General features: G+C 35.7%; 1 protein-coding gene across 1 annotated transcript; it reads right to left on the bottom strand.

Moving 5' to 3' along the window:
* Positions 1 to 6,855: 6,855 nt before the first annotated feature.
* Positions 6,856 to 17,414, bottom strand: LOC115918433. The gene is made up of 6 exons (XM_030978241.1): positions 17,385 to 17,414; positions 16,649 to 16,756; positions 13,654 to 13,785; positions 9,415 to 9,621; positions 7,917 to 8,120; positions 6,856 to 6,867 (listed from the first exon to the last, which is right to left on the bottom strand). The coding sequence occupies exons 1-6, from the start codon at positions 17,412 to 17,414 to the stop codon at positions 6,856 to 6,858; spliced, it is 693 nt and encodes a 230-aa protein (XP_030834101.1).
* Between the last annotated feature and the right edge of the window lie 230 nt (positions 17,415 to 17,644).

The following is a 17,644-nucleotide window of genomic DNA, read 5'->3' on the forward strand; positions in this document are numbered from 1 at the left end:
TCCTTGGAAGACAGTGACCTGATGTGTTCACCATCACAAGGCAAGTGAAAAGGATTAAGAAGTTAATAATATGATGGCGTGTAATTGTGTACAGTTGATAAATAAACGATTTGTGCTATATCAATACAATTGTATTTTGTTCGGGAAAAGAGATGCATTACAAATCAGAAAAAAAACATCAATATGTAATATCAAACAAATATACCATGCACTGAGAGGCTCTAGTTAGAATTATGGATCGAGGTGGCAGGAATAGCACTTTTTTTTTCTTAAGGGCGTAACCCCGAAGAAAATAGTGCCATTTCTGTCGCCGAAGAATCCATAACTTTAACTAGTGGCTTGAAATAGTGCATGATATAGGCCTATTTGTTTTATATTTTTCAAATCAACCTTCATAAAAATAATAATTATAATAATAATTATGTTAACTGTCACTTAAGTAGTGTAGAGTGCAGTGAGAGCAGCGCAGACGACAGTACCATGACAGAGACAATAGTATAGTGCACTATACCATGGATGACGTCACGGTTACATCATAGCAATGTTATGTTTGGTCACATGATGCTATGTTAACTAATCACTGAACAGGATTTCAAAAATATAAATTAAGCTACCACTGGAATGCCAGGAACAGAAAAAGTTAACCAAATCACTGGCATAAAGTGTTTTGTATTTTGAAGTATCAAAGAAAACGCTAACTCCAAAGAATAAGAGTAAGTATGCTGAAAGATCAGATCTATTGATGTACAATATTCCTTATGAAAATTTACAACAGATACATGTAAAATGAAAAGATTCTGGGCATAATGTAAAGCAAAATGTGAACTTGTACGTATCATGCACCAAGCTCTAGTAGGAAAGACATTTTAATTCAGTAACGAAAACGTTACCTTTCAATGAGGGAAAATCATAGCAGAGAGTGTAAACAATGTACTTCATTTAATGAAAAATATTAAAAAAACAGTGAACCGATTGTAACTCATTTATTTGAAATTACTAAAATATAGCAGTTGACAAATATATTTCATTAATGTAAAACCTTCACCCCTGAAGAGCAACAAATTATTTATGCAATATTTGCATTTTGAAATTTGTAGTGCAAACGATAATAGCGGGGGTAAGGAATCATTAATAAATTTAAATACATTTACTTTATAAACAACTTTACAAAGTACATTATGTTATTAAGGAAATGACAATGTCAGAAAAGTAAAGATTCGTTATGTTTTCTTTAACATGATTATAGGAGAAATTTAAGAGGTCAAACAAAGTTTTTTTTTTAATATATATAATTTCAATCTATTTAAAAGGGCAAACAAAAAATCAACAGAGAGAATGTACAATGTACAGCAAACGAATGCCCAAATTAAAGTAGTCAAAAAAGTTACTATACAGTTATTGACTGGCAGGGGGTGTAATATAACATTATTTGGACCGCTGAAGGGAGTTATATTTCCCAAGTGGTTATATTTTCCCGAAGCGCGCAGCGCTGAGGGAAAATATGGTCACGAGGGAAAATATAACTCCCTTCAGGTCCAAAGAATGTTATATACACCCCTGCCAGTCAATAACTGTTATATTAGATATCCTTGGGTGTTTTTTTTTTGTGGGGGGGGGGGGTCCATATTTTTTTTAGCCCGAATTTTTTTTTTCTTTTTTTTTCGGAGACAATCAAAATTACGGAAAAATAATTTGTCGAGATCACCTTTAAAAAAAAAAAAAAAAAATTGGGGTTAAAAAAAAAAAAAAAAAAAAAATTAGCATTAGCAAAAAAAACAGCATTTTTTGGGAAACAAAAAAAAATTATTAAAAAAAAAAATTTACCCAAAAAAGCATTTTTTGGGGAAAAAAAAAATGTGGAAAAAAAAATTTCTTGGGGAAAAAAAAAAATTCATGAAAAAAAAATATTGAAAAAATAAAAAGGCCCTCGATAATGGTGTAATGTATGTAGTTGGTGACATACAGTTCTCAAGAGGGCGACATGCATTGATTAAAAATATATTCATTTCACCAGCCGGTAAAATATAACACTGAAAAGTGACCGGCCAGGAAAATATAACAATTTGGATCCTCGCAATTGATATCACGTGACGAGCTCTGGACCAATCACATCTCGGTATCTGTCTAAGCTATCTAATATAGTCAGTTATTTCCCTTGAATTTTTAATTTATTTATTCGTTTGTTTCATGGAGTATGCTCTTCAGTATATACAAACTGATTTACAAGAGAGAACTGTATTATATACCGGTAATATAATGTAAAACGAAACACTTAAAGGAATACACAATATTACAATACATTGCAACACAAAACAAGAATAAAACGATAGATTGAAATAGAAACAATTATTGGGTTTGTGATCAGATCTTAAATACACTTATCCGCGTAGAATGTATTTGTATCTAAAAAAATATAAACAAAGCAAAGGTGAGATATTATGGGGATCCGCTTTTCAGATTAAAGCACTGATTACCAGACCTTGATACTGAATTAAAGGTAAAATTTTAAGCGTTAGACAATGTATTTCTTTCAAAGAAATAAGCACCCTGAGGAGCTCTTGGTTCTCTACGTTTGAACAGTATGATATGATCGTCTTCAGGAAAATGATTATAACATTGCCTGGCGGAGGCTATTTATTGCCTATTGAGGGATCCGATGCGCGGCCTCAAAAACTTTACCTACAATTCAGTATCTCCACCATGAAAAAAAGTATCGCTGACACTTGACTCAGACCTTGATAATTGCTTCATTGGGAGGTAACATCTCTAGTCTGACATGATGCTCATCATCAACCATTAGACTGATGTGACGATAGAAAAGATCGACTCTTTCACCCATCCATCTCACTGCTCTCGCCATCAACCGATGAAACAGCCCATCTGTGGGAATGTCAAACAAGAGAGATGACCAACACATTATGGCTAGTGATATTTTGAAAGCCAGCTCAAAAGGTTTATCACCCGCAATAATGCTTGAAGACGATCAAATATTTCTGAGAAACAAAACACGAGTTTCTAACAAGATAGACTAAACTCCGACCCTTTCAACATAGTATACACATATATACACTGTCTTGAGAGGTTCTGGTTAAAATGATGCGCAAGAGGTGTCCCCAATAGTACTATTTGCTAAGAGGCGCAGCCCCGAAGCAAGAAGGCATGATATATGTCTAGTGGTTTGTACACCCGACCGCCCTGACACGACTTTGGGCAAGACATTAATTTACATTTGCCATTCTCCACCCAGGTGTTTAGTGGGTACCGGCAGGGGACAATGCCTAGACTTGCTGGGAGCAACCTACAATCAGTAGCCCAGCTGAGCTGGGGTTATATTAGAGCACCTTGCATATTGGATATGTGCACTCTGAAATTATCCAATATTGATATTAACATTAGAGCAAATAAGAAAAATATTTAGACTAATCTGGTACAAAAAGAGTCATAAATAGTTTGTAGCTAACCGTCTTTCTACTCGAGTTTGAAGCCAACCCTATTAAAAAAAAAATCAATATGTGAGTTGGACATAGTAAACCTCTTGTTTACTTTGCATGCATACGTCATTTTTGGCAAGAACCTATACAGGTCATTCAACTTGTCTATCAAGGCCAATTAAGGAAACTTAATTAAGCAAGTGACCACTATAGAAAAGGTGGTCTTTCTAGATACACATTTCTTTCTCAAGAGAGACAAAATACATGGCCATTCTAGATAGGTTTAAATTTACACAAACCTTTACATTGCAAGTCTCTTTGGAGCAAGAAGTGCATTATCTCTACGATACATTACACGAATTGATCCATTGTCTAGAGGAACCGCCTACCCTGTATAAATCCTATGATAATTTAGTCAACGGGTAAGCACCCTTCTGGCTCAAGACAGATGATGAATTCATCCTCACCTGGTAAGAAGCCCTTGAAGTCCACATAAAAAACTGTAGAAGATTTGATCTGTGCTTTCTCTTCTGGCGGACAATGGGTCGTCATTCTGCAAGGAACATAGTAGCGCTTCTTTACCACCTTCTCTGGTTTATTTGATACCTAAAATATAAAAACATATCCAAACACTTAAACCATAAATACAAAAAAAGATATACCAATATCCATCACAAATAAATTCGAAAAATCTAATGAAAAATAAAAAGCAATTAATATTTCATTCATTGAGCAATTTTTATTTCAAATTTCAGAAATAGACATTTTGGTACCATTTGTAAAAGCTTTGAAAACCCTACATAAAGGGACTTGGTAACATTGTTCAGATGAGAGAAAATGGTGCTAAGGTAGTGACTTTAATGCTAGATGTACAATTAAACAATTAGCCAAGAGAAATCTGATCGATTGCTTAATATTCCCAACTATATTACAATTTAATTACATTTTAGGTGAATGTAAATCGTCACAATGCAATAAAATGGCCTTTTATACCATTCCAGACATTTAAGTGTTGACAGACTTTTAAAAACCTGTCTTATGTTATATTTTTAAGAAAAAACGGTTTGGAAATTCAAAAATGGTTGGGAGATTACAGTTAATCCCTGTTAGAGGGGGTTGCACAGTGAAACCTTCAAAGAAAACCATAAATATCTTTGTGGTTTGAGAATTTTCTCACGTTTTCTGCCTGTCAGAGGGTAAATACAGTAGAAGAAATACAGTATACATTTCATACCAAAATTACACATTGTTTTAATCAACCTTCAACACTATTACCAAGTCACTTTAAAGGTCAGGCGACAAGAAAATCAACTTAAAGTGGCATTTCAGACATTTTCATGAAAATTTCGAATATGTCAATCGTTTTTCACTTGGAAAATGACTTTTGGAACGCCTCTCAAAAAATTGAGTCTGAGCCAAGAGAAATTGACGTCATCTTTGTGACGTCACAAGACAATAATTGCAATAAATCTTAGTACTCTATTGCCATATACGTACACGCTAAATGTATCGCTTCACGTTGATAGAGAGATAGTATTTCGACATTTTCAATATTTGCAGACATTTGTTGAAGTTTATATCGTAAAGGATCCACGCTCAGATTCATCTGATTCCAACAGTGAGCATGCATTTGACAAAGTATCAGGATCGGAGTCAAAATCGAGTTTTGAATTGACAGATCCTGAAGATGAACTTCCAGATGTGCGTCAGCAGCCAGTGATAGCTAGGGGTACAATGTAATAGATTTGAGCCTTCGGCTGAGCAAATTGCTGACGATGACGACAATGATGTTGTTTGTGATGAAGAAGATGACATTGAAAGAAGACTCGGGAACAATGACTGGTGAGTTGGAATTGTTTTGACAATGACTTAATACCCAAGTGAATATAACAAAGGTTGTAATTCACTTGCGGTAGCACTGAGACCTAGCAGTAAAAGCACTAGCACTCAGTAGCAGATACGGCTGAATGCAGCAGCTAGATGTGACCAACATGCCACGAGGGAACAGCGGGCAGCCTCCCTGTACTGCGCTGATTTTTGCTTCTTCTAGTCCTCTTGTGACGCCATCTTTTGGCGTCATGATCATATGAGCTCACGCTCCGCTATAAATATATTTTTGCGAGTATGGGTTGCTGTGTCTAAATAGAGCCAAAGGTTGCATAAAATCTACCCTTTGTGCACAATTTTTGGATTTCTTTGAAAAAAGCATGTTATATATCAAAATAGGCACATTTCCAAGTTAAACACCTGAATTAAAGCTTGGATTTCTAAGTATCCTCTCCTGGTTCGGAGGTTGATTGCAACATCTCTCCGTTTCACGCTATCTTCTACCATTCTTGTGCACTATTACAGTTTTAGTCCACTCCAGTTCTTGACATATTATCTTCCCAGTTGATTCTCGGTCTTCCAATCTTTCCACTAATACACATACACTTGTCTTAAAGAGAAAGTTGAGTTCTGGGAAGAGGTGAAAAATAACTTGTGAGCGTTATCATTCTTATTATGTAAGTGTGGAAGAACATCAGATAAGACAATGTTCCCTGAAAAGCATGGCTCTTCAAATGCCTTCATATTCTAAATATGTCATGTACATCGTAAAACTCGGGGGTAGGTTTTTTACGCCACGTGTTCGTATAGTCCCATATACATCTTTCTGTGTACAGTGTTTGTAACTTTACCAAGACTTGGCCAATTTCTTATCATTTTGATGATTCCAGAACCTTGCAATACACACAAATTCTTATATGCTAGATGATCAACCTTCTCTGATCGATTCCACACCGTTTCCTTCACAATGAAATCGCATGACCAGAACTCAAGTTCATCTTTAAGCTATAGGTCACACATCAGAGCAGCGACCGACCGATTAGTAGCATGCTCGGTCGCCGCTGGAATTTAGGCATCGCCTAACGATTTTTTGGAGAAGTTGAGCAGGCTGTAGAGCCCCAGCGATTTCGGAGATGTAGGAGTTGTAGGAGTTATTCAATCAGATATTTCAGACCACCAGCCTATATTTGCTTTTTGTTCTCTGACACAGAAACAAGAATCGGTCCACACCAAAAGAAGACCCTGCATAAAATTACCCAACAAAAAGTGAATATTTTAAAAGATAAACTTGGAAATGTTGATTGGACCATGGTATTACGTAAAGGAGACGTAAATATATATTATGAGTTTGTTGAATATCTTTATTCAACTGTACAAGAAAGCTTTTCTGATACAGATTCTCAAACACTCAAGTTAAAAAAAAAATCATTGAAATACCTTGGGTCAATTCTACTCGTTTGAAATCAATTAACACGTAAAATAGGCTGCTCTACAAAATATGTAACCCAATGAGTAACAATCTTTTGAAGTACACAAATTATAAAAATACATTGACAAACCTGCTTCAGAATGCAAAAAAAAAAGGTAAATTTTGTAATCAGTTAACCTCCTGTAATAGAGACATTAAAGCAACATGTAGAACCATGAAGAATGTACTTAATAATTCACCAAAATTCACTAAATATCTCTCAAATTAAGAATCATAGAACCGCAACTGACAACAAACAAACTATTGCCAAAACATTTGATAACTTGAATAACCAATATTGCACCAGATTTGGCTCTATCTATACCAAAGTCGGCAAAATCATTTGATTTTTTTTTAAAGATAATCATAACCCCTCTACACTATTCATGGTGCCAACCAATGAACAAGAAATTACTGACATTGTGAAAGTTTAAAATTTAAAAAGACTCCAGGTTATGATGATATTATTGATAAGCTATCTCTTTCAACAATGTCAAAATTGAGGAAGTACAATCAACCAAGTGTCTTCGCCTGTTTATTGATGAAGGAATGACCTGGAAAATACATACTAATTATTTGTGTTTATTACTCTTAAGAAATGCTGGTGATCTATACAAACTGAAATCATTGTTTCCGTCATATGTATTGCAAATGTTTTACTCCATGTCAATATTGCCCTACTTGACCTACGCTATTCTTGCCTGGGGTAATTCATTGAAACTCAAACTGGACAAAATCCTGGTTGTAAAAAAAGAGCAATACGTACAATTTGCAATGAACCTATTCGTACTCACTCGAGCCCTCTATTCTTTGATACTAAAGTAATGAGAGTTCAGGATATTTTTAATTAACAAGTAGGCTGCCCAGGCACCTTCAGATTTGTTTAAGAAAAAAGATCAAGTACATGAATATCCTACTCGACAGGTGTTTTCATGTCACCTTCCTAAAACGAGAACACGCTTTGCTTAAAGTAACTTCATATACACAGGTCCCAAGCTCTGTGATTAAAAGGTCTGTTAATGTTAATGTATTCAGAAGAAAATTGAAATGCCATTATTTTAATACATATATTCATTCCTGATTCCTGACTATCTTTGTCTCCAAGCAGTATACTTTTGTTAATTACAATGAAGAGAACCAGGGGAATTGCTGTGGGAGGAGGTCAAAGCACCATTTAGCTGGATATTTACCTCAGTGTCTACTCCATACTGTGGCTTTTCCTGGATTCGTTCTACAGGAGCATCACAGATGAGATCAAACTTGGCCATGAGCTGGACTAAGGTGTCCTTCTGATCCGAGAAGCCTTGCCACATATGCTGAATCAATCTATCCTCTAAGATACCATCCTTCTCAAGAGTAGACCAGGCATCATTCACGATCCTGTGCAGACAGTCCTGGAATTAAAACACAGTGTCAACTTAATGGCAGTTGGAAAACCTGGACATATGAGTATAGATTGTAAAAAATACTACATGGTGAAGTGACAGCTCAGTTACATCAATAACATATCAAATATGTCCTATCATTTTTATCAATACCCAATACTCTCAAGAGACTTCTTTACAGCCTTGTTCACATGGGTCATAATACCACAAGATTTGTTTATGCTAAGTTCACACCGACGCCGAATTGATGGCGCATTAAATCGGCGAGCAAAGCGGCGGAAAAAGCGTAACAAAGCTTAATTAAAGCGTAAAGACCGTAATAGAGCGTGAGAAAGCTTTGAGCAATTCGGGACATTTGTTAAGAGCGCCAAATTTGTTTAAACTGTTTAAAAAATTGAGGCGATATGTCACGAATTGCGTAAAGCGGGAAGAGCGTAGTAAAGCTTATCAAAGCGTCACAAAGCTTATCAAAGTTTTGCTCAAAGCGTAGGAAAGCTTAACAGAGTTTAAATTTTTGGCGCTCTTGCCGAATGTCCCGAATTGCTCAAAGCTTTCTCACGCTCTATTACGGTCTTTACGCTTTAATTAAGCTTTGTTACGCTTTGCCGCCGCTTTGCTCGCCGATTTCATTCGCCATCAATTCGGCGTCGGTATGAACTTAGCATAACATATCTCAGGAGATCGTGAGATTTTTTGAAAAAATGACGCCGAATTGATCGCCGATTTAAAGCGCGACATTCGGCGTCGGTGTGAACTAGGCATTAGGGTACTGTGCTTCAAATCTTCTATATTTTAAAACATAGATAAGTGAGTATGCATTTGACCTTTGTTGTATGCAACTAAGTTTTGAATATTCACTTGCCATTCATACAGGACAATAACAGTTTTCCACGGCATACGTGAAAAAGGTTTAATAAGTTTCTCATCCCTCCTGCTCCAGGGAGTGGAGAATGTGCATAATTGTGTCTGAATCTGATGATGGGGAAAATTATACATATAGTATGTAAATCTCTTACAGACCATGTTGATGTATTATACTTTATTTAAACAAAGAATATTGTTATAAATGGAGGCGAAGGTGTCTCACCCTTTCTGCGGAATCCAGGATGGTAATGACCTGCTAGAAGACATCAATTAGCCAAATCTTACGATATTTTGTAGGAAAAACTGCAAAGGACCTTTGTGGTACGCAACTACTTTTTTTAATGCCCACTTCCTATTCATTTCGCATTTTTAAAAAAAAATTCTGCGGCTTACCACACCATACATGAATGAGGTTGTAAAGGAGGTGGAGGTTTCTCACCCTGTCTGCATGATCCATGATGGTAATGACCTGCTTGAAGACATCAATTAGCCACTGAGGATTCAGGATCACCATGTCCCGTAGGAGAGACTTCTGTTCTTCAATGCCTCCGTAATAGACTATGTAACCCAGGTCGTGGTAGAAGGTAAGCATTGTGAGAAGTTCACTCTCAGATGTGATACTGACTTGCTGCATCAGTTCCTTGGTCTGGGAGAATACAACAAATGGCTTCAAAATCATCTTTTGATTTGTGAAAAACATCACAAATAGTATCTATCAAACAAAATTAATATCTTTAACACAGAAAGCAACAGGAAGTTTAAATTTTGTGCCAAGATTTTCAAAGGCACTGCATCCTAATAAAGACAGGCATAAACTGGTTCATTGACAAAAATTGAAAGGGTTTCATTAATGCATTTTTACATATCCCAATAATACCATGATAGTAATGCAGCTATGCGTGCGGTAAAGTGGACCTGGGCACACAAAGGTGCATTAGCATACTTGTTGTGTATTAAAAGCTATTTAGACGACATCTATTGATCCTCAACATTTTAAACACCACTGTACAAAACTCAACTGAGTTCACTCAAAATAGGTACTTTAGTGACAATTGATGACACCCAAATAGCAGTAAATACATGTACATTCTTTTCAACTTACCGATGTTAGAAAGAACACTTTTAAAATTCATACCGTGAGTCTACTGTCAAAATTGCCGATCAGCCACTTCGTATTATTTGTGTGCATTAGTGTGCAATTGTATGCAATGTGTGAATTGTGTGCAATTGCTGCCTCAACAGCACGTATACAGCGCTAGATGTCAATATGCATTAGCATTGACTTTATGCTTTGCTGGAGTGGGCTTGGTGGTTCTGCAAACTAAACGGGCGCCTGAGCTGAGCTGGCTGAGCTGAGCTGAACTGAACTAGTCAAGCATATTGACCAGTCAAATTCTATTATGCAATATAACTCTACTTTAGATAGATATGAGCTGAGCCTGGCCTTGAGTCAGATTTAAAGACCATAATTAAAAAAATAATTTTCAATTATTATTTTAACATTTATGTTCTTTACTTACTGTAAGCGCAAATGGCATGTCGTATTATAAAATTGCAATCCATTTGCGATATTTATGTTTTGAGATGAATAGTAACATGAAACAAAAAGTCAATGGTAATTGATAAAGTGCAGTGGAATGAGCAAAGTAGTGATTTCCTGCAAAGAATCTTGGCATGTGTATGTATGACCATGTCAAGATTACCTGATTACTACTTCTTCGGGATGTAGGGGTATAAAGTCACAGGTCAATTTGAATATGCCAAAATAATATTGTAACCATGATAATGTCAGATCGTTAAAGTTGATTTCAGAGATAGGATGAGAACTTCCTCCCATATTCCATCAGTGCCCAAAAGCATCTTTATCTTTATGCCTCCGATCTGAAAGGTGTGCAGCATTATGTTTTCTGGTTGTTAGTTCATCTCTCTATTCAAACATCATTGATTTCAAACTCGTTTGTGCCCTTTTAATAAGCAAAACAGCAAAAACTAAATTAACCTAGCTATTCATTTGTGTATATGCAGTATTTCCTGAATGTTTTGATTTTCCTCCATATATCTGAAGGAGGTAGACCAGCAACACCAATGTCTTTCATTGACTCCCTAGTTCTAGAGATGCTGGATCCAGAGGTGGTGGACGGCATCCAGAGCTCACAGACGGAGGCTGGATTTTTAAGCATGAATATTTAGTTTTAAAGTTAAACATTATTTTTTATTTTTTGTGTATTGCCAGTTTTCTAGTTAGTTTAATAGGCTGGAAATTCTGGGAGGTCACTGTGACATTTGCGATATGAGTGGATCATACATAAATAGCCATACAAAGGAATGACAAGCAGAATACTTTAATAGTTATGGGGAAAAAATGAATTGTTAGTATTTAGTCTTTTTCAGATTTGTAATGTATGTTTATAAGATAATCCATAACATGATTATTAATCAGTTTAATTGTAGCACTAAAGCTGAAAAGTCTCCTTGGTTTAAAAAAAAATAAGTTTTTATCTCTGTTTACTTTTCTTGTGTCACATATTTTTGCAGGCAGCTGAAATGTCCATCACATTTTCTCATTTGAGTAAACATGAATCAATGGCAACGTAGCATAAGTTCATCATGTCAAATCAAATCCATTTTAACTCATTTTTGCCGTGAAGGACTATTATATGTATAGGGACATACAGAAACAACCATTTTGCATCTTGTTCATGTAACTGTTTGTGGTAATTACTATGAGATTTAGTGCCTGTCATTATAGCATGACCTACAAATTGAAAGAAAGAGAAAGGATGGATGCAGTGTCAGACACTTTCAGGGCGGAGGTGGTAGATTCCCGCTCACACCCAAGCGCTTACACCTGAGCTAACGTGAAGTTGCTTGTTAAGAATCTTTAAAATATCGATCTGCATTAACGAATTTGTTTTACATGCCCAATTTACTAAGATTGTTTAAAGAATTGATTTTATAGCAGCAAAGTTTGTTACATGATAACTCTCTTTTTTATAATATCTTTTAATTTGAAGGACATTGAGGAGGATAACGCTGTTACCAGCATGCCGGAGGCCATCGTTGGAGAGGAAGAGGAAGAGGCCGTGGATGAAAAAGAGGCAGAAGAGAATCTAGAGGAGAAGGAGGAGGAGAGGGAGAAGATACGCTGCACAAGTTGTGAATTGGATTTTTACAGCAAATAAGGCTTCTTTAACAAGATCAGCTCCATGGACCTCCAAGTTGGCAATGTGTCTGTCTCTCCTATGGTAAGCGCCCGTCACCTTGGGTCTACATTGATCAGTCCATGTAAATGGGCAGGCATATTTCACAGGTATGTCAGACTGCTTACTTCCAGCTTCATAACATTGCAGCCATTAGATCGTTGCTTACGAGGATGGCAGCAGAAAACCTTATCCATTCACTCATTTCCTCTAGACTTCATTTATGTAACAGTCTTCCTTCCTTCTACAACCTTGAACAGACTTCAAGCAGTACAGAATGCAGCAGCACGTTTGCTTACTGGGCAGAGGAGAGCATGATCACATCTCTCCTGTCCTGGCTGAGCTACATTGGCTTCCTGTCAAGAGCAGAATTGAGTTCAAGGTCCTACTGCTCACATTTAATGCAATTCATGGTCATATCCCAGGATATGTGTCATCTTTAATCGAGCGGCGTCATCTTCACCCTGGTCTTCGCTCATCTGGCCTTACTCTCCAGATGCCCATTACTCATCTCAAGGGAAATGGAGACCGGGCGTTTTCCTCTATTGCTTCTCGCCTGTGGAATTCCCTCCCATAATTAAATCGCGAAATTGACAACCTGGACCACTTCAAAGCTTCACTCAAAACTCACATCTTCCTTCAGACATTTAAAATGAAATTTTATCAGAGGAGCTTACCCCTTTGAATGTTTTTTTAGACAGATATGTGGCGCCATACAAATGCTGTTCATCATCATCATCATCATGTTTGCTTCAATATTATATATTTATTTATTCTTCTTATTCAGTTATTTAAATTATGTAATAAGATATGTCATTGTAACATTTGTAAATTACACTATTGTTAACTTCAATACCAATGTAAATTATTCTCAGTTGAGTATTAATATTAAGTGCGTTAATATGCTATACAAATCTGAAATATATCTATTACATAAAATAGAATTACTAGTGTGCTTACAAAATACTTTAGTGTAAAGTTTTTGTATTGAAATGTAAGTCGTAATAGATAATATGTAAAAGATACCAGAGACTTTGCATACTTACGAGAGGTCTAGGTCTCTCGTAACTTTACGAGAGACGTTTAACTTAAGAGAGACTTGTATGTGTAGACTTTGCTTTATGAAACAGACTTATCTATCGGAACTAAAGTCTCCCGTAGTTAGGACACTTAAGAGAGACATTGGGGTTCATGTCTAGACATAAATTCTTTATGAAACATCCCCCCGGAGAAATGAAAGTAGCTATGAAAAAAAATGATATAAGGATTCTGCTTGGAAAGGACAAACATGAAAATCAATATGTAAACAAAATTCAGTACATAACAATTGCAAACTTGAAAATGAATGGAACCCAATTTGGCTAGTAAAAGGTGAAGCTCAAATATAAAATGTATGTATGTGTAATAGTTCTTCCAGTAAAATACCTAAATAAATACAAAATATTTAAAAATGGCAAGAATAATAGTTGCAGTCCTACCTGATCTAATGACATGTAATTTTCTTCTGCAGCTAGATTTTCCTCAAAATATAGCCATCGGAGTGGAATCTCTTCTCCCATATAAGGCTCATTCATCGCTACCTTCTTAATATCTCTCCTCAAGGCGATCAGCTGCAATGTAAAATAAATAGACGTACTACCACGAGGCATATAAACATATCCACTCATTTGAATTATTACAATACTTCATTAAGCAGTGAGCTTGTGTCAAGTTTTCTAGGAAGAAGAATAACTACTATCTAAATTAATGCCAGTTGATTTTCGGTAGTAAATACCTATATTTGATTTTCGTCAAGCACAGTGGATAATATACAAATGATGCATGCGCATGAGTTCAGTTTACGATCTACCCGCACTCGAGTTGAGGCTGTACGTGTGTATCTATCGCACGAAGCCGTTAGGCTGAGCCGTCAGGCTGAGTGCGATAGATACACACAGCATCAACAATCGTATAAAGATCGTATAATGAACGAATGAAAACATTCATCATTTGTTTTATACAACGAAACTCCTAGACCCTTGCTATTTGATGTATAAAGAATTCATTCAAGATTGTTTCATGACAGTACATAGCTGACAAATAAATCTCAAGTTTAATAAGGCTTAATTTAGTGCGCACACATAGCTATAGATATAGCAAGCGCACTAATTACCTCTATATCCATTTACACATAGTGCTGCGCAAGAATAGTCTCATGCTCACGCAGTATTAAGCGCTCTAACCTCTACGCGCACTACTACCCTCTGAAAACAAGTTCAATAGTACTGGAAAATATTGCACTCCTTTTCATGAAAACGACTGCAATAGGCTCAGTAAATGAATCACACGTGACCGCGCATGACCAATCATTTGATTAGGATCTGGGAGTGAGTTGTAAAAAAAACAATGTCAGTATAACCACCTATATATTTTAATTTAAGTCCATGCGCAGCAGATTCGAATAAAGGATATGCATCATTTTTAATAACTACTGGGGAACTAACATGAAATCGAAAGTGTTTTTGGAATTACTATACAAACATATGATTCTGTAAGTGAGGAACTATGTTAGGGTTACTATTTCAAAACATTGAGATTTTATGTCAACAAGAACAAACATGACGTCCTAAAGTCAGCAGCTTTGATTATGTCTGCAAAAAGTGAAATATTTAAGGTACTTTTTCTTATTTGCAGCCATCATCAAATTCTGTAGAACTTCGCAGGAATCATGAATATCTCCTATCTGTGAAATTAAACGTATGCAAATTATGCAACAAATCCCGTTTACTTTTTATACTTCACTGTCAGACAATATTGAGTGGCTGATTGATTTCTTTTTTTTCTTTGGTAATAACATACATACAACAGAGATGCCAGTTAGAATTGATCAGAGGGCCTGAAAATCACCTAGAATAAGCTAGTTAGTACACAAAAAAGCCTAAACTATGGTATGAAAATAACTCACCAGGGCCTGAATTCAGGCTATTGCCTGATACAATGAGCTGTAAAGGATATACGAGCATTTGTTTACATAAATAACCCACTTCTTGTAACAGCCAAAATTAAACTGATTGAAACTTTGCGCAGCTTTAAACGTACACCATTCGGTACAAGGTAATGGAAATCAGACTATTTACTAAAAGGATTGCAATCTCTCAATTTGATTCGACATCTAACGGTCGTTATTTCCCCCACAACAAGAAATTTCCCAGCCCTTTCATTTTGAGAGAATACCTAAATTAGTACAGGTATTATCTTTCAAATGCTGCTGGCATTTAACCTTTTCATTTTGTTGGCCTGCAAATGGAACATAGTACCTGTACAGGCTGTGTAGCTTGGCAAATACTGGTTAACGCTGCTGTCGCGTCGTCCGTAGTCGTATTATACCCGATTGGCCCTGAGTCAGGCCACGGGAAAGACATAGTCTTGTCAGGCTGCATCCCCTTTAAGGCAGTGGGGCTGATTATATATACTATACAGTTATTGACTGGCAGGGGGTGTAAAATAACATTATTTGGACTGCTGAAGGGAGTTATATTTCCCAAGTGGTTATATTTTCCCAAAGCGCGCAGCCAGGAAAATATAAAGATCTGGATCCTCGCAATTGATATCACGTGATGAGCTCTGGACCAATCACATCTCGGTATATGTCTAAGCTATCTAATGTATATGTATATATATATATATATATTGCTTTTATTTACATTTTTTTCCTGCTCACTCCCTCACTTTCTCATTGATCCTGACACTTATATATTATCGCTGACTGCTTGTTTTGTTTTTTAATGGTTTTTAAAAATAATTACAACAGTATAGTTACAGAACTCAGCTGGTACAAGACTCTCATATAATAAAAATAGAATTTCGGAGATAAAGATACACCATTACATGTCATTCTATGTAAATGTAACAAATTGGTTTATTATGGGTTATGAGCAGCACCTCACCTTTCACTTTGTGTTTATATAAGAAAATCTTTATTTAGATTGCTTTATTTATTTTGAACTAATTTATTTGCATAAGAGATATGTTTATTCTGTAAAAAATGTTCCTTTTTTAATGTTGTATCCGAAAATATTAATATGAAGTATTACTGTATCCTTTTACTTTTTTCTTTATCTAAAAATTCTTTTTTTTTTTTCTCTCCCAAATTGTAGAATTTTATTAAAATTCGATACTCGATTGAATATATACTATATTATGTTGGATATTTTTATATTTTTAAAATATGTCTGTGTTTATAATGTATGAGAACATGTACTTTGTTTATACTGTAAGAAAGATTATGCTCTTCTTTATAATTATGTATATGAAAATCTGAATAAAGTAAAAAAAAAAAAGCTTTACCATAAAAAAAAAGATTTTTAACACCAACATTCACTTCCATACACAATTTGAAAGAAATCTGTCAAGTAACGCTGCTAAATCCAGAGTATCCTCCAGCATACTGCCGAGGGATACAATTATGATAGTTAATGATCATTTGTGATGTACCTGTTCATCGTTGTCCTCTAAGCTGTTTTCAATGGCATAATACTTGGGGATCACATGGCATTCAAACGGCTTCTTCATGATAGATTTACGGATCTTCTCAAAGGCAATCTTGAAGACAAAAAGATTGAAATGATTAGAGTATGCACATCTTAGTCGTAATGTTAAACATAATAATAATTGCGCTTAAACGAAATACCCTCTCTAAGAGCTTAACAGATATTACCCCGGTCATCGGATTCATTCACGCACAATGTGCACCATCTCCACTTCCTTGGGAGTATTCCTACCATATGGTCACTCTGATAGTATATGGCAATTTCTAACACAAAGGATTTTGTCATCCTACCTGATCGCTATTTTTCTCATGGGCGTGGAATGACAAATGTTGATTAATGCTGTGACCCACGACCTTTGTATTTAATCAAGTGCTTAACCCTATTTAGCCTGGGGGGGGGGGGCTTTAAAAGCCCCCCCCCCCCCCCCTCGACATTTTTCGCGATATTTTTTTAACGCAAGAAAATTTTTGTGATTTGTGTAGAAAACATTGGTTAAAGAAAATGAAACAGATCAGTGTAGAATTGAGCAAACTCTGTCTAAAAATATCATGAAAAAGTCGTGAAACCTAGAAAGTTGTAATCAATGCAAAACAAATTGGAAACTTTGTGACTGATCTTTAGAGGTCCTTTCCCATTTGCTTCGTAGTGCAAATGATATGAATTTTCATTTTCTTACTCACTAATGATGGAATGGGGTTTTGTAAAAACATGTTTGTAATGATTATATCTAGGGTGCAGGTATGACTGAACATTTTGCTCAGATAAAATAAATATTTGTTTAAATGTATTACTTTTTAATGAGATACTGCTTAAATTTTCACTGATCCATTTTTTTAATTTTCTGATCCTATCGAAACCAAAATAATATCAGGGTGAACTTTTCCTTCAAAAAATGTCCATTCACAAGAAAGTGAAAATCCAAATGTTTCAGAGTTATAGC

Source organism: Strongylocentrotus purpuratus, unplaced genomic scaffold (assembly GCF_000002235.5).
Source record: "Strongylocentrotus purpuratus isolate Spur 01 unplaced genomic scaffold, Spur_5.0 spur5_contig_812, whole genome shotgun sequence".
NCBI classification, from domain to species: Eukaryota; Metazoa; Echinodermata; class Echinoidea; order Camarodonta; family Strongylocentrotidae; genus Strongylocentrotus; species Strongylocentrotus purpuratus.

Excerpts from the sequence above, each read along its gene's own strand:
- LOC115918433 (XM_030978241.1), bottom strand. The coding sequence starts at position 17,414 with ATGTTTTTACAAAACCCCATTCCATCATTA. Across the intron at positions 13,786-16,648 it reads TAGAGGACAACGATGAACAG|CTGATCGCCTTGAGGAGAGA; the intron begins GTACATCACAAA and ends TTTACATTGCAG. Across the intron at positions 9,622-13,653 it reads ATTACATGTCATTAGATCAG|ACCAAGGAACTGATGCAGCA; the intron begins GTAGGACTGCAA and ends GTATTCTCCCAG.